We start from the raw sequence: 17,859 nt of genomic DNA, 5'->3' as shown, positions 1-17,859 counted from the left end.
ACAGGGAGGAGCCGGCTGCTCAGACAGACCTCACGGGAAATTTCAAGTGAAGCAGAGTGTTTGTAATAATTACGGAAAACAGCCGTAATCAGAAGCGGAGGACGCCTCGTCCCCATAAATCAGCGCTCGATAAAGGCAGCGCGCTGCGCTCCGAGGGGCGGAAAAGCCCGGAATGAAGACGATGGCTGTCAAGCGGACAGGACCCAGAGGAGCGCCATGTGGCCTGGGGGAGGGCTGGGGTCACCTCCAGCCGCCCAGCCCAACGCCCATCTGTCCCATGTGCCCAGTGACCGAACCACCTCCTCGGCCTGCCAGGAGCGTCACTGAGCTCAGAGGGGCCAGCGCCGGTCCCTGGCCCCGCTCCAGCCCCTGGGAGCCATCGTTGGGATAAAGAAGTATATTTAAGTATATGTTTTAGAGAAAATAACAAGTTACTGGGTTTGAGTGGCAGTTTCCCCAGCCAGGTGGGTTCACGTTGGCCCTCCCTCACCCCAGTAGTTCAGTGGTGCTTACTGCCTTTCTCACAACGGGCCAACAGCCTCCTTCATTTCCTTCCGCCTGCTCTGTTTCCAGCGTGCCCTTTGCCCTCTTATCTTCCCATCTCTGCGATAGGCTAACGGTTGGCCTTTTGGTCTCAGGCTGGTGGCTTCTGATTTTTTCAGTAGGACACCATTCTTCCAGGTCAAACTCAAATCCGCGGCTATCAAGTGCATTCTGACTCACAGCAACCCTCTAGGACAGGGCAGAACTGCCCCCGTGCGCTTCCGAGAGTGTAACGCTTAACAGGAGCGGAAAGCCAAGTCTTTCTCCCGGGGAGTGCCTGGGGGTTTCGAACCGCGGACCTGGTGGCTAGCAGCCCAGCACGTAACCCACTATGCCACCAGGGCTCCTGCCTTCCTGGCTGGGTCCTTTATTTTGTGTGCCCCCCTGCAGTTTGGCTAGAAGGTGATTTTGATGGTGTCCGTTCAGAGTCAGAAGTGTGTCTCAGGGTGATGATCCTAGAGCTGTGGTTCTCAACCCTCCTCACACCGCGACCCTTTCATACAGTTCCTCATGTGGTGGTGACCCCCAACCATAACATTATTTTCGTTGCTACTTTATCACCGTCATTTTACTACTGTTATGAATGGGGAGACCCCTGTGAAAGGGCTGTTCGACCCCAAAGGGGTCGCTACCCACAGGTTGAGAACCGCTGTTTTACTGTCTAAGAGTTTAACTCTTACGTTTTATTCCCATCCTACCTGGGGCAGGCCACAGAATGTCCCTGTCTATCTACCTGTCTATCTATCAATTCACTGTCCTCAAGTAAATTCCAACTCATAGCACCCCTGTAGGGCAGAGAAGAATTGCCCCTGTGGATTTCTGAGACTGTAAATTCTTAGAAGAGTAGGAAGCCTGGTCTTTCCTCCTTGGAGCAACTGGTGGGTTGGAACTGCTGACCTTGTGGTTAACAGCCTGATGTGTAACCCACTCTGCCGCCAGGGCTCTTACAGAATGGAATGGCCTCTTGCGAATGCATGCTGCGCACCCTCTTCCCATACCTCCTCAGTGCCATCCTGACCCACCTCTGTTACCACTCACAGTGGGGCCCTGTCTTAGTCTGGGTTCTCTAGAGAAGGAAAACAGTGTGATAGATAGATAGACAGACAGACAGACAGACAGATAGATAGATAGATAATAGATAGATAGATAATAGATGGATAGGTGGATGATAGGGAATAGATAGATAGATAGATAGATAGATAGATAGATAGATAGATAGATAGATAATAAATAGATAATATATAATATATAGATAGATTGATGATAGATAGATAATAGATAGATACATAGATAATAGATAATATGTTGATAGATAGACAGATAATAATAATAGATAGATAGATAGATAGATAGATAGATAGATAGATAGATAGATAGATAGGTGAATGATAGGGAATAGATAGATAGATAGATAATAATAATAATAATAACAATAATAGATAGATAATAGATGGATAGGTGGATGATAGGGAATAGATAGATAGATAATAGATAGATAGATAGATAGATAGATAGATAGATAGATAGATAGATAGATAGATAGATAGATAGATAGGGGTTTGTGTCAAGATAACAGCTCACACAGTTGTAGAAGTCGGCAAGTCCCACGTCCTGGCAGATTGCATATCCCTGGGCTGGCTGTTAGGCTAGAAGCTCCTCCTGAGCCCTGTAGCTGTGGGGGCTGATGAATTCAAGATCAGCAGGGAGACCTGGTGGCTGCAGGGCATTGAGTCCCGGGCCAGCAGTTCTGATGGCAGGTTGCTGAGGACTCCCGGTGTCGGCAAGCAGTATGGCAGGCCATTGGCTCAAGTCCATGATCCAAACCTAGCAAAGACCTGACAAGTCTCCCACAGCATCCACTCATATTGGAAGCGAGCCACATCCCAGAGGCAATCCATTGCATCAGGGCTGTATGACCGGAGGAAGAGTGTTACCTTCCACCCTGGTTCTGGCCCTGTACGGCGGAGGCTGACAGCTATTTGGCTGTGATCACATTGGGCTCACTCGGGACACGGGGCGTTAGTAGGTGTTACCTGACAAAGGCCCTGAGAATCCTGGCCCAGCCAAGTTGACATAAAACCTTAACTGTCACAGCCCTTTACCCCTACTTCTTAGCCCAAACGAGACACTGAGTAGCCAAGAACTCTGGGCAGGCGTCATCCCCTCTCTGGGCCTCAGTTTCCACATTTGGAAGTGTGGGTGGTCTCAGACATCTGTTTCGCCTCTGACGTCTTTCCAGGGGACACCGAGACCAGAGCCTGCCCCAGGCCCTGATGTGAGCCCAGGCTGGGCACCTGGAGCGAGGAAGGGCCTTAAAGGCACACCGAACACACGCCCCGAACAACGCCAGACAACTGCAGCTGGACAGGAGCGGGCTCAAGTCCCACACATGTCCCTCAGGGGCTAAGTAGACCCAGTACAACTTCTAATCACACCTCTGTGCAGTCCCACGACAGCTCTGAGAGGATGGAGAGAGAGATGAGGAAACCGAGGCTTGGGAGTCAGAGGGCACCCCAAGTTTCCCCCCTTCTTGGTCTCGCTAGCACAGGGTCACTAGCCATGAACTTGACCCTGGCCGTGGGCTCTGAGAGTCACCTCTTGCTGGCAATGTGTCCTGGGACAAGTGCCCTAACTTCTCTGCGCCTCCTGGGTAACCCACAGCTGGCAGCAAGTCACTGTGACTCACAGCTACCCCTGTAGGACAGAGCAGAGCTGCTCCCTAGGGTTTCCAAGGTAGGTCTTTATGGTATCAGACAGCCTCATCTTTATCCTGCAGAGTGGCTGGTGGGTTCGAACTGCTGGCCTTGCAATTAGCAGCCCGACAGCTAACCCACTACACCACCAGGTTCCTTTTCAGTGTGTCGAAAGAAAAGCAAGTATTAGCATCCACTGTCTGACTGTCGTGGGAGAAAGATAAGGCGTTCTACTCCCAAGAGAGTTACAGTCTTGGGAACCCAAAGGGGCAGTTCTATCTACCCTGCCCCTTAGGGTCACTAAGAGTCAGAATGGACTCTTCTTGTCATGAGCGTAGTGAGGAGTCTGGCTGTCGGAACCCTGGTGGTATAGCGGTTATGCGTTGGGTTAACTGGAAGGTCAGCAGTTTGAAACCACCACCAGCCACCCTGTGGAAGAAAGAGGGGCCTTTCTGCTCCCGTAAAGAGTAAAGGATTAGAAACTCACAGTGGCATTCTACCCTGCCCCGTGGGGTCACTAGGAGTCAGCAGGTTTGGGTTGGTGGTGATCTCTTTCATTTTTGAAGCCAATGGCCGTGAGGATGGTGTCAAGGCCCCCCACTCTGTTCAGCGTGCGGGGACCCCGGGGAGTGCAGGCAGGACTTTCTGCTCGGGGTGCTGACCAGAGAAGGTGTCCTAGAACAACATTCATCTCCCTGGACAGGTGTACCTCTGTCCCAGGGTAGGGACCCTTCAGGGTGCACAGGATGCTGAGCAAGAAGGAGCCAGTGTGACCTTGAAGTTCATGCTTTCACCCCTCACTCATCCTGGCCTGATCCCTGCTCCGTGGCTCCCCAGGCTTATGCCTACAAACCTGCATCCCTCTGTCTGTGAGACAGAGAGAGAGAGAGAATTAGTTCTAAGGACCTGTTCCTCCCAAATCCTACTTCCCCTCTTTGGTTGTAGCTGGTCCTGGATGGGAAGCTATGGAGGCTCCTGGTGCCCCAATGCCTCCTGCCCTTTGGGGGTCTTTCCCTCCATGGGACCAGGCAGCCCCCCCCCTGCCCTGCCTCGCCCCAAGGCCCCCTTCCCAAACAGATACCAAATTGGGTTCTAATGAGAAATTAATAAGGCAGCTGTGCTAACAAGTAATGACAATAGTAAAGTCATTAAAAAAAGATTCTCTACGTGTTTTTAATTACAGCAATTAAGAGGCAGTCAATAAAACAGCTCCCCCATCCCACCCCACCCCACCCCCAGCCCCTTCCCTATCCCTACCCCAAATCCCTTCTTTGGTTTCTTTTGTTAATTCACAGTACACTTCTGGCAGGAAGCAGGCAGATGAATGCTGGAGGTGTTGGGAACTGTTTCCCTCGGGGCCAGATGTTGCCCCTGGGTACCTCACATCCCCTCCTGACCCAGCCCCTCCCTGTCCACTGGAACATGCAGCCCCCAACCTCCACACCCACCCCCAGACCGCACACCCCATTCTAGAATCTGTCTCCACTTGCACCTGACAATCCAGCAGCCCCCACACTTCGCTGGACTGGAGCAGGGGACTGGGCTGCTGAGACCCCATAGTGCCTGCTGCTTCTACTCTTTGTCCTGAGGTTGGGTGCTGACCCCAGAATGTCCAGGGACCACGCCAGGGCACAGAGTCACATGGCGGTGGCTCTCTGGAGCACCTGTTTGACCTGAATGCCTCTGTCCTTCATTAAACAGTCACCACACTCTTTGGGCGACCTGCTGCAAGGTCAGCAGTTTGAGCCCACCAGCCGCTCCTCAGGAGACAGGTGAGCCATTCTGGTCCAGGAAGATTTACCTCCTCGGAAACCCATGGGAACAGCTCTGAGTCAGACAACTTGGAAACATACTGTTGTATTTTTCTCCTGCAAAGAGGCTGCTGGGTTTGAACCACCAACCATGCAGTTAACAGTCAATGCTTAAGCACTGTGCCACTGGTATTCTTTCTTTTTAGTCGGACAACTTGGGACAGTGGGTTTGGCTTCTTGGTTTTAGCCACCTTCAGGCAGGTGCTGTTGTGTCAGCTCTAAGGATAGGACAGGGGACAAAACATAGACCCGTGGCCCCAAGGAGAGAGCAGGGATCACATTAGATACACTATCCAATGTGGGTCATGAAAGATGGAAGTGAATCATTGTTTAATACTCAGTATAACGGGGTCTTTATAGGGAGCCCGGATGGTGCTGTTAGGGAAGCGTGGGATTGCTGACCACAAGGTGAGCAGTTCAAATCCACTAGTCTCTCCTCAGGAGAACTATGAGGCTATCTGCTCCCGAAAGATCTGGAATCAACCCAAGGGCAGTGTCTTCGATCACACATGATCTAAGCCCAAGCCCACTGCCATCAAGTTCATCCTGGCTCCCAGGGACGCTGCCGGACAGAAAAGAACTGCCCTCTCGGGTTTCCGACGCTGTAAGTCTCTATGGGAGCTGACACCCTCATCTTTCGCCCTCGGCGGCGAGGGGGTTCCCACTGCTGACTTTGTAGTGAGCGGTGCAGTGGTCCCCACCACGACACCCGGGCTCCTTAATGGTCATGCTGGATGACGTGTCATAAGACCCGAGAAGGGAAATTAAGTGAGTCCATCATTTAATACTTAACCTAGATGCATGCTCACCAGGACCCTGTAACAACCTGGTAGGACCGAGAGGAAGTTCCCATGGGGTTTCCAAGGCCATGACTCTTCAGAGAAGCAGGCGGCCGCATCTTTTCCCAAAGAGCCCCTGGCGCGTTTGAGCCACCAAGCTCTCAGATAGTTCAGCCTGAGTTCAGCTTTCCCTAGCACCCCCCAGGATCCTTTGGATTCCTGATAAAGAACTGCCACTGTGGTTACCAGAGAGGCCTTGGTGGCGGGGTGGGTGGAGCTGTGAGCCAGCTCCGCCTCGGGCAACAGAGGAGGCTGGGAAAGCCTGAGGGCTAGTTCTCCTCTGGCCTGGAGGGTCTCTCTGGGCGGCAGTGACCTTGGGTTTTGCAATGTTGGCCTGTTGGCTTGTTGCAGTTGCAGTGTTAACCACTGCTGGAGCTCAGCACCCCCAGGCAGAAGGGAAAGGATGCCACCCGGTCCAGGAGCGCGCAGGAGCAGACTAGGTTCTTGGGATCCAGGGGTTTCCAGTGGCTGGTTCTCAGGAGTCGATTGCCAGGCCTTTGTTCTGCTCTTAGGAAGCTCTCCTGACATCGTAGCTACACCTGTCCTCGGCTCTGACACCTGGGTGGTGGCTGGGGGTGGGATGGGGGCAGGGTGTGTGCACTGGCCTGGGATTTCCCTTCCTGGAAAGTTAGGCTTCTATCCCGGAGCTCCTCACAGCAGGTACACGGGATTCGGCCTGTGAAGCGCACATGGTTTAAGGAGAGCATTTCTGTTTGAGGCACACCGCCTAGATGTCCCCGCCCTAGGGACTGCAGTGACCTGTGCAGGGGTGGGGTGGGGAAACGTGTGTTTGAAGACGGGGCTGCCAGGGGGAGGGGACGGGATGAGGGGGGGGGGGGCACTGTCCTGTCATTGTTCTGCTGCTTGCGCTGGGAGGTGGGCACAAGCGTGTCTGTTGAAGCCGTGTATCCTGTGTGTGAACGTGTAATTACATCCGCACTTGGATATGGATGACATATTCTGGGATGAGATGTCTTCAAAATAAATACAGCCAAGGAACGTCATCTCAAGTGGCATGCACACTTTACAGGCCATTTACAACATAGCAAAGACATCAAGGCCCATTTTGAGGGTGTCCCCCCCTGCCAGCTGTGTCCCCAGGCCCACGCTTCCTTGCTCTTGAGGGGATGTGTTGGAAGGGTGACCAGCAGTGCCTCGGGGCCTGTGCACCCTGGCGGTGGCGTGGTAACCAGCCCGTGCCCCTGAGAGTGAGTGGGGTCGGGGGCTGAAGGAGAGACCCCAGTGTGGCCCCCTCCTCCGAAATGGCTGGCTGAGTGAGCCCACTCGCACGCAGCTCAGCACCTGTGCCCTGGACCCCTGAGGGCAGGAGTGAGGTGCTGTCTGACAAAGAGGAGTGGAGAGCATGGGGGTGTATGGGGAGCCGAGAGCCACAGGCAGGTCGGGCCAGGTGGGGTGGAAAGGTACATCGACTGCAACTCTTGGACCCTCCAGTCACCGATGCACCCCACCCTCGCTCTGCCTGTCCGTCTCTGCCTGTGGCCCTCGCACGCGCATGTATGTAACTAGATGCACACATAGTAATGGATAGATTGATATGCTATCTACTGATAAGTGGACAGAGATAGAAAGAGCTAAAACAGGTGTGTTTATTCTTCTGGCACATGTGGAAGAAGAATGAGACTGTCTACCTTCATAAAGAGTTACAGTCTCAGCAAACCCACAGGGACAGTTCTACCCCATCCTGCATGGTCGATATGCGTCATCATTCGCTCAATGGCAGCAAGTTGGGTTTGGGCTTGGTTTTTCATCTCTATATCTTTGTCATCTATCCCAGAACGACCAGCCGATATGTTCTGGAAGAGCATCTAAGTACAGTCCAAATGCTTCTTAGAAGCGAGGGTGGCGAGCCTTCATCTCAGGTCCCCTGAACAGGTTATCCGGAAGGATCAGTCCTTGGAAAAGGATGCCAAGCCGAGTGAAGGAGAGGGTCAACAGAAAGAGGGGGATGGGCTACCACAAGGAGCCCCGACATGAGAAGCCCTGTGAGGACGCGCAGGACTGGGCAATGCTGTGTTCTTTTTAAACCCACTGGGCCCTCCTCCAGCCACAGCGTAGGAAGCTGACTGCTATCCAGTCAGCTCCAACTCCGCGAGACCCTTTAGGACAGAGTGGAACTGCTCCTGGGGTTTCTGAGACTGTACATCTTAACCAGGGCAGAAAGCCTCATCTTTCTCGGGAGGAGTGGCCGGTGGATTTGAACTGCTGACCTTGCAGTTAGCAGCCCAGTGAGTAACTCACTCAGTCACCAGGATTCCAGGATTCCATGTGTGTGTATTTGTGTACATACACCTCTCTCTATATATATACATATATATACATATATACTGTATACATACTTCTTTAATATATGTGATCTATATACTTCTTTAATATATATGTGACATATGTATGTGTATTAAGCTGTCCTCTAGCTCACTCTCCCTCCATCTCTGTGTATATACATCTACTCATCCAACCATCTATCTTTCCATCCCTCCATGGGTCCATCCCTCCGTCCACCCAACCACCACTCACCTATCCTCTAACTATGCAGCCAAACATCCATTTAGTCACCCATCCATCCATCCCCTGGGCAAACCCACAACCCCACTTCCTGTAACCAGCCCCTCGCCCCCACATCCTAACCTTCACATACTCTCTCTCGCGGGACCAAAGCCCCTTCCTCCCCGACCCGGATCTTTCCAACTCTGGTGCCTTTCCACCTCCGCATAAAGATGCCGCCCCGCCCTCCCCATCGCCAGCAGCTCCTTGCCACCTCTTGCCATGGCGAGAGGGGCCCTGTGTCCCAGCGTGTCATGGGTGCTGTCGGACACTTGGCTGCGCCTGCCTCAGTGGCCAGGCTACCAGCCTCCACGAGGCCAAGGACGGGTGTCTCATCATTGTCCCCGCTCTGACCTGCAGAACGGTTGAGTGACGGCAGTGGGGTTGCTTAAAGAGCGCTTACCTGAGTCCTGTAGGGATTTGTGTCTAACTATCTTGCCTCTAGTGCAGCCCTGGTGGCATAGCGGTTATGCACTGGGCTGCCAAGCCCGATTTCAGTGTTTTGAAACCACCAGCTGCTTCTCAGGAAGGAAAATGATGCCTTCTCTTCCCTTGGAATGTTACCGTGTCCAGTGTTGGGGGGGGGGAGACCCATCACAAGGTTGGATATATACCCACCCCCACCACACCACACCACCCCCGCCGAGGAGGACAAATGACAGAAATGTTGGTGAAGGGAGACAACAAACAAAGTAAGATACAAAATAATAATAATACTATATCATTGATCAAGGAGTCATGAGGATGGGAGGGTGGGGAAGGAGGGGGCAAAAAGAGGAGCTGATACCAAGGGCTCAAGTAGAAAGAGAAACTTTTGGAAATGTTGATGGCAATATATGACCAAGGGTGCTTAATAAAATCGAATGATGGATTGTTATAAGATTTGTAAAAGACCCCCCCCAATAAAATGATTAATAATAAAAAAGAAATGTTATAATCTCGGAAACCCACGGGGACAGTTCCACCCTGTCCCCTAGGGTCGCTCTGAGTGGGAATTGACTCGGTGGTGGGGAGTCTGTCTCGGCTGGAATGCTGCCACTGAAAGCAGACAGTCTACAGAGTGGACGTGGAGAGTCCTCCTGCAGGCTACACAGACGCGTCCAGCGATGCCAGCAAGAGGCTCAAGGGGCAGGCCAGTTTTGATGCTGGCCCCCCGGCCCACCATTCCCATCGACGCTCGGATCAGCCTCTTTATCTCCATGAGCCTTCATTTCCTCACCGAGGAAATGGAGCTAATAATACAAGCGCGAGAGGACAAAGAAACACTGTTAGCATGAAATTGCTTAGAAACGTTCAAATATATCTTCCGAGTGCTGTGAAAATGTTGTTGTTTGTGGTTTTGTTTAAGAAAAAGAAAATTATTCCAAGAACCGAAATCGGTATGATTTACCGAAGTGATTTTCAGAGGCAAGAGCAAGTAATAGAAATTAATAAACAACGAATAAATCTGAATTTATTAAAACTGGGCTCCTCGGGTTATAGGGGGAGAGAATGAGCTCTCGGTGCCTGCTGGCCAGGGTGCGGGTCTTCACAGTTTCACCAATCTTTGTTCTTTCATTCTGTGTGTGCGCAGCTTGGGGGAATCTTCACTGGGGACATGGCTTCCTCCCTGAATGTGGATAGCGGTTTTATACATACTTCCCATTTCTGTGGCCCCATTAAACAGACTACCCCAGCCCTTCGCCGTGTGATGCTGTCGGTTAGCTTGTGCACCGATGCTGTGCGTCAGACGTCCTGACGGACGGAGCACCACTAGGGCTTGTCCCTAAGCTGTGATGGGGGAGCCCACAGCTAGAAGGCTTAGAGGTTGGGGAGCTGGGACTCCTGGGGGGCTTGCGTGTGCCTCATGCCGAGGCGGGCCGCTGGCAAGGACCCCTGTCCCTCTCGACGCCGGTTGAGTTCCGCGTCTGCACGGGCGATATTGGGCTCGCTCACAGCATGGTGGCTGGATTCCATGGGCAAGTGGCCCGAGACAGAGAGAGCACAGATGGAAGCTGTGACTTTGGGCTGAGTTAGCCTCAGAAGTCAGAGCCCACCGCCCGCAGCAAGCGCTAATGGTGGATTAGTCACAGTCTCCACAGATTCTAGAGGAAGGGATTAGAGACCCCGCCTCTCTGCAGGAGGACTGTCCATCATGTCAGAAAGCCCAGCCAGCCCAGTGAGAGGCCCATCTCCTCCTTGCCGCCAACTTTGAAAAGGTCCAGCCTGCCCCTCCCGGCCACACACACACACTCATACATAATCCTTCATAAAATCCTATGACTACCGCTCTAGTCTTAAGCCCTTCTTACCCAAGTGGAAATAAAGGCTCAACAGGTCGGGAGCCGTGCCTAAGACCAGAGCTAATAAATAAGGGGACTGAGTTGTGAAAGGCACTGACTACTGCACAAAGAGCCTGGGTAGCACAGTGGGTTGCTTGTTGGGCTGACAACTGGAAGGTTGGTGGTTTGAATCCACTAGCCCCTCCAAGGGAAACAGATGGGTTTTTCTGCTCCCATACGGAATTATAGTCTCAGAAATCCCATGGAGCAGTTCTACTTTGTCTTACCAGCTCACTGTGAATTAGAGCTGACTCAGTGGGTTTGGGGTTTTTTTTGTTGTTGTTGTTGTTTGTTTGTGGGGTTTTGTTTTGTTTTTGGTATACAGACATTGAAAATACTGTCTACCAGAGTTAGAGCAAGAATGTCAAGGCCAGGCTTTCTTATGGTGGCTTAGTGGGGTGCACATTGCGCTGCTAACCACAAGGGTATGGGTTCAAACCCATGAGCCAATCCTGGGGAGAAAGATGAGGCTGTCTGCTCCGGCAGAGATTTAAAGTCTTAGGGGCGCCCAGGGCAGCTCTGCGCTGTCGTGTAGAGTCACTGTGAGTTGGCCTGGTTGACTGACCAGATTCCTTCAGCAAACTCTTGAGTCACGGCACCTGGCTGAATCATGACTTGTCCCGGTCACTCCCAGGCGGGGCCCAACACTTCCTGTGATAGGAAGTGAGGTGTCAGTCATCCAAGGTGGCAGGAGATGGGCTCTGGCGAGGTGTGGGAAGAGAGGGAGCCCGGGGTCCAGTTATAGAGGGACCTTGAATCCGAGCGAGGGGGTGGAGGCCTTCCTGAGGTATGCCCCAAGGGCCAAGCAAACCAGAGTGTGATTGCTGGGCGCAGGGTGGCCACAAACTTAACATTTATTGAAAAAAAAATCTTCCATCTGTGATACATGACTCAACTCAGTGTGTGCTCTGTGCCCGGTTCTGGACGCCAGAAGTCCACGTCCACTTGTCAGCAGGCCATGCCCACTCTTCAGCTCTGAGGCCAGCTCTTTCCTGGACTCTCTCAGCTTCTGGTTGCCCCTGGCGTCTCTTGGCTTGTGAGTGGCCAGCTGAGCATTCCCTGTCTCTGTCTCTCCTCTTCTACAAGCCCACACTCAGAAGGGCGGATGGCCCTGCCCCGTGTTCTCCTGACCCATAGCATCTCCAGGCCCTGTCTCCAAGCAGAAGGAGCCCTGGTGGCATCGTGAGCTACACGTGGGGCTGATAACCACAAGTTCAGCGGTTCAAAACCACCAGCAGCTCCTCCAGAAAAAGATGAGACTTTCTACCCGCCATACGGATTCACAGTCTCAGAACCCCACAGGGGCATTCTGCCCTGCTGCACAGGGTCGCAAACCCCTCAGTGGCAGCGAGTTTGGGTTTGGGGTTCTTTCTGGACGTGGTCAAGTTCATGGGTCCCAGGGATTAGGAAGTGTGCAGTCCGTCACGGGGAGGGGACTGAGTGAAGGTCTGTTGGCCAGCGGAAAGGAGTTCCCATGGGCAGTCAGTGAGCCCCAGCCTCGGGAGTGGGACCCCAGTAGTAGCAACTTCTCACTCTGTCGTGATTCTGAGCTGCAGCCGAGTCTGAGGACAAACCCTACTGCTCACACTTCACTTGGCTGGGGGGGGGGGGTCACCCTGGGGGGGTGTCTATTATAAGGTGACCAGATTTTAACATTGGTAAAGCAGAGCACCATTGATAAAACGCATATCCTGGCAAAATAGCCACATGGCAGCCGAAAACTGTATACCTTAGCTTGTCGTGCATTCTTTCCAAAAATCAGGACTCTTTTAAAATGCCGCGGGACGTGGGAAAAATGGTTAAAAATCAGGACTGTCCCACCAAAAGCGGGACGTCTGGTCACCTTAGTCTATTAAGATGCAGGTTCTGACCCAGTCCGTGAGTCTGAGCTGGGACCAGAGATTCTGCATGTCTCACGGGCACTGCATTGGATCCGTCTGCTGCACAAGACCTCCTTAAAGTGTTGAACAGCGAGGATGTTACTGTGAGGAGTCAGGAGCTCCAGACCCAAGCCAGGGTCTCTTCCGTCACCCCCCATGCATGTGAACGTTGGACCTTCAACAAGGAAGACCAGGGGAGAACTGATGCCTGTGAGTTATGGAAGTACCATGGTCTGCCCACAGGACAAAGTGCTCTGTCTTGGAAGGACGGCCAGAATGCTCCTTAGAAGCCAGGAGGGTGAGACTTTGCCTCACTCACTTTAGATTAGACAGGATGTTACCAAAGCCCAGTCCCTGGAGAAGGACACCATGCCCGGGAAATTAGAAGGAAGGGCAACGAAAAAGAGGAAGACCTCGGACAAGACGGATGGACACCGTAGCTGCCCCGGGCTCCCACCTAACAGCAGCTGTGAGGCCGGCACAGCACCAGGCAGTGTTTTGTCCCATATGCAGGGTCACTGTAAATCAGGACCCACTCAACGCTACCTGACAACAACAAGTACGTGGGAGGTGCCCACGCACGCTGGTCCACGGACCACCCTTGGAGGAACCAAATCCATTTGCCCTTGTGTCAGTTCCGGTTTACGATACCCTCTGCGTGTCTCCATAGAAGAGTTTCGGCAACCGTGGTCAAGGGCTGGTTTTTGAGGAGAGGACCTCCAGGCCTTTCTCCCGAGGCACTGCCTCTCTAGAGACTCGCACCTCCAGCCCTTTGGTTAGCAGCCAAAGGTGCTAACCGATCACACGCCCCTGGGGCTCTTGGGTAACAGACCCATCCCTTTCCAAGAGCTGGTAGCACGAGTGTCCCTTCCTCCCCACATCTGGAGCCACTGCCGTGGGAGGCAGGCCCTTCCTGGTCTCTGCAGGCAGGTGGGCGTCCAGACGGCTCCCACCTGCCCCGCCCGCCTCTGCTCTCCGCTTCTCTCCCGGCTTCCCCTCTGTATCTGCCAAGCGGACAGGCCTATTTTTACAAGCGCAATCTGGTGTTTATGTTCACACGCACTCAGAACCGCACACAATCCGCACAGAGGAATCTGTTCTCTCCCCACCCGTTTGAGGGTGGCACGGAACCCTGGGCCCCCGAGTCCTCTCCGGCTCCCACGTGCCTCCCACGGGCTCCGGGATCTAGCCCAAGGCCGGAGGAACAGCAGCTCCCCCTGGCTGGAGAGTTCAAATCCTGCCGCCGCTGCCCATCCCTGGCTGTGTGGCCTTGGGACCGCCCTGGAGCCCCAGGCAGGGCTTAGAATGACTGCCTGCTCAGGGTGAACAAAAGCAATTGATGTCCCCGAGCTGCGTGTACAGAAACAGCAGAGGGGATGTGTGTTCTGCTGTGTGTTTATGTGTTCGCCAACAACAAAATTAACGTGTTCATCTTTCGAAGAAGCACAAAGCCCAAGCAGGTCCTGGTCATGGGTGGAGGGGTGGTGGGGTTAATGGAGTGCTCGATCGCAGTGACCCCAGCTCCAGAGACGCCCCCTTCCTTGTCCCTTCCTGCCTGCCCGCCCTGACCGCTGACCCCTGCCCTCCTGCAGACATGGGGAGCTTTGAGGAGGGCGAGAAGCGCCAGAGCGTCTCCCACGGAGAAGCGGCTGTCATCCGCGCCCCACGCATCGCCAGCTTCCCACAGCCACAGGTGACCTGGTTCCGGGAGGGCCGCAAGATCCCGCCCAGCAGCCGCATGTAAGTGCCCGCTGGGGCTGGGCAGGGTGGGGCCCGATGGGGGCAGGGTCTGGCGGGCAGTGGGCGGGGCGCACTTCATGGAGTCTCCACGTGGGGGGACCTGGCCAGAGGATGGGGAATTCTGTTCAGAGGCAGAGAGCGGGCCTTTATGCACGGACCCTGGTGCCTTTCAGGGGCACTGACCAAACAGCCTTTACAGGGCACGTTGCCAGTCCTGAGAGCTGGCGGGCGCTGGCATTGCCTTGAGCCAGGGCCGGTGGCGGCGGAGTCCCCGTGTTTCCGTTGCGTGGGTGTGGCTGGGTGTCCCTGGCGTGTGTTTTGGCAGAATCGGGAGGCGTGGCCGGGAGAAGGGAACACATGGCCCTTTCAGCTCTAACAAGGACCCTCTGTGCGTGCGCACCCCTGAGGCCGTGTGGCCTCCCGGCTGTGGGCAGGCAGTTGGAGCCACCCAACACCTCCGCTCCCAGCAAAGCATTTCCTCTCTGGGTCCACCCAGCGGCCCTCCGCCTCCATTCCAACGGTCACCTCAGCCCCCATGCCCGCTCGGGCTCCGGCCCTTGAGTCAGAGCCGTGCTACGCTCCAGAGAGGTTTCCTAGATCTCCAGCCGCTCCTCTGAGGGCCTTCTGGGTAGACTCAACCCCTGACCATTCCCTTAGCAGTTGCGTTCATGAGCCGTTGGCCTATCCCCTGGTAGGTCTCAACGCCTCGCCCACTTCTAGAAATACGACCTTCTCTCTGTTCGTCTTCTCAGCCTGCCCGCTACACCAAACTGCCTGCTTGGTGCAGAATCTGGCCTCCTGGGGAGCCTGGACCAGAGAGTCCTGGCCTTGGGGAGATACTGGGTCTGGTGAGAGATGCACGCGAATGCTGACTGAGGATGACAGGTTTCCTGTCAACTTGCCTGGGCCAGGGTTCTCAGGGGGTTGGTAGGAAAGGCCCCGTGGTCCGCCGTGATAAGATCTCCCGTCATGTAACCACCTCTGCCATGAGACTGACTAGAGCAGCCGTGACTGGAAGGAGTTTTCCTCAGAGGTGTGAGCTGCCTCCAATGGACGTGGATGCTGTGGGAACACTGGCTTGCTTTTTGCACGGGGTCTGGATCCTGCATCTGACATCTCGTTCCCTGAACCTGAGCCTGAATCTGAGATTGCCCACTAACCTAGGAGGGACCAGCAGCCTGGCAGGATCTTACCTGGATCCAGTCACCTCCACAGCCTGCTGTCTGACTGGCCGATCCTGGGTCTATCAGCCCCTGCAGCTCTGTGAGCTCAGGAGAAGGCTTCCCCGTGACGTCTCATCTGTGAACCTGGAACTTGCCTGCCTCTACAGCGGTGTGAGCCATTCCTTTGAGCTAAACTGCTCTGTCTACCACCTGTAAACATTGCTGGGTGGTTTTGTTTGCTAGAGAGCCCGGCCTAGGGCCCATAGGAATAGTGCTACTCGGTCCCCCTGTGTCCCCAGAACCACCCTCCCTCCCAGCTCCCTCCCTCTCCTTTCTTGTCGAATGAGTGACCCTCACAACTACTGCCTGAGATGACTCGTCCTGTACCCATCTCACAGATGGGGAGGGAAGCGCCAAAAGGTTGAACCACTTGGCCAAGTTGCAAGCAGCTGGTGAGTGGGGGGCTGGAAGTGGGGCTGGAAGGGGAGGGCGGCTGGTTCCAGGCTTGCCTACTCCAAGGTCAGGGCCCCGATTCTATATGGTTAGGTTTGAGAGGGTCACAGTCCTTGTTCTATATGGGACAAGAGGGTCAGGGTCCTTCATCTATGTGGGACGAGAGGGTCAGGGTCCTTATTCTATATGGGGCAAGAGGGTCAGGGTGCTCATTCTATGGGACAAGAGGTCAGGGTTATGGTTCTATGTGGGATGAAAGGGTTCAGGGTCCTCATTCTATATGGGATGAGAGGGTCCGCTTCCTCAATCCATATGGGATGAGAAGGTCAGGGTCCTTGTTCTATATGGGATGAGAGGGTAGGGTCTTAGTTCTATGTGGGATGAGAGGGCAGGGTCCTGGTTCTATATGGGACAAGAGGGTCAGGTTCCTTGGTCTATGTGGGATGAAAGGATTCAGGGTCCTCATTCTATATGGGATGAGAGGGTCCGCTTCCTCAATCCATATGGGATGAGAAGGTCAGGGTTCTTGTTCTATATGGGATGAGAGGGCAGAGTCCTAGTTCTATATGGGATGAGAGGGCAGGGTCCTCGTTCTATATGGGATGAGAGAGTCAGCTTCCTCAATCCATATGGGATGAGAAGGTCGGGGTCCTTATTCTATGTGGGATGAGAGAGAGGGTCGGGGTCCTTGTTCTATGTGGGACAAGAGGGTCAGGGTCCTTCGTCTATATAGGATGAGAGGGTCAGGGTCCTTATTCTATATGGGGCAAGAGGGTCAGGGTGCTCATTCTGTGGGACAAGAGTCAGGGTCATTGTTCTATGTGGGATGAAAGAGTTCAGGGTCCTCATTCTATATGGGATGAGAGAGTCAGCTTCCTCAATCCATAAGGATGAGAAGGTCGGGGTCCTTATTCTATATGGGATGAGAGGGCAGGGTCCTAGTTCTATATGGGACAAGAGGGTTGGGGTCCTTGTTCTATATGGTTTGAGAGGGTCAGGGTCCTTGTTCTATATGGGACAAGGGGGTCAGGGTGCTCATTCTGTGGGACAAGAGTCAGGGTCATTGTTCTATGTGGGATGAAAGGGTTCAGGGTCCTCATTCTATATGGGATGAGAGGGTCAGCTTCCTCAATCCATAAGGGATGAGAAGGTCGGGGTCCTTGTTCTATGTGGGATGAGAGAGAGGGTCAGGGTCCTAGTTCTGTGTGGGACAAGAGACACAAAGACACAAGCAGACAAAGTACCTTCATTTGTGAGGCACTAGCGCTGGTTTCGGGGCTTCAGAAGAAGATGACAGTGAGTGGACCAAAAAGAATTGGTCAACCAACATTCAATCCTTTCAAGAGGTAGCATATGATCAAGACCCAGTGGTAATGAAGGAGGTCTGAGCTGCATTAGCCAGAGCAGGCCTGTGGGAGTTGGTGGGATGCCAATTGAAATGCTCCCACAAGCTGATGCTGTGCTGACATGGCACACGTTGTTCATGCCAAGAAATCTACAAGACAGCTGCCTGGCCAGCAGACCGGAAGAGATGCATCCCTGTGCCCTTTCCAAGGAGAGGTGGCCCAACGAAATGTGGAAATCATTGAGCCATTTCATTAGTATTGCACACAAACAAAAGCTGTTGAAGGTGACAGCAGCCCATGGACAGGGAGCTGCCAGAAATCCAAGGCAGATTCAGCAGCGATAGGAAACGAGGGATCGTACGGACATCAGGCGGATCTTGGTGGTAAGCCGTGAACGCTAGAAAGACGCTTACCGGTGTTGTAGACTGTGCCAAGGCACTCGGCTGCATGGATCATAGCGATGGAGAGCAGAGAAAAGAATGGAAACTCCAGAGCCCTGTGTTGTGCT

General features: G+C 53.7%; 1 protein-coding gene across 1 annotated transcript in view; it reads left to right on the top strand.

Annotated features, from left to right (window-relative positions):
- The window catches only part of SDK2 (sidekick cell adhesion molecule 2), a 291,898-nt gene that overhangs the window by 159,950 nt on the left and 114,089 nt on the right, over positions 1–17,859 (top strand). The window contains exon 4 of the mRNA XM_030888129.2: positions 14,242–14,389. Coding sequence (XP_030743989.2) covers positions 14,242–14,389 — 148 coding nt within the window. The remainder of the gene's footprint in view (positions 1–14,241; positions 14,390–17,859) is intronic.

Source organism: Echinops telfairi, unplaced genomic scaffold, assembly GCF_000313985.2.
Source record: "Echinops telfairi isolate 266 unplaced genomic scaffold, ASM31398v2 ScPeMD7_7458;HRSCAF=8496, whole genome shotgun sequence".
In the NCBI taxonomy this organism is placed as follows: Eukaryota; Metazoa; Chordata; class Mammalia; order Afrosoricida; family Tenrecidae; genus Echinops; species Echinops telfairi.
Note: the sequence above shows the minus strand (reverse complement) of the source record. Positions and strands in the feature narration are given on the sequence as shown.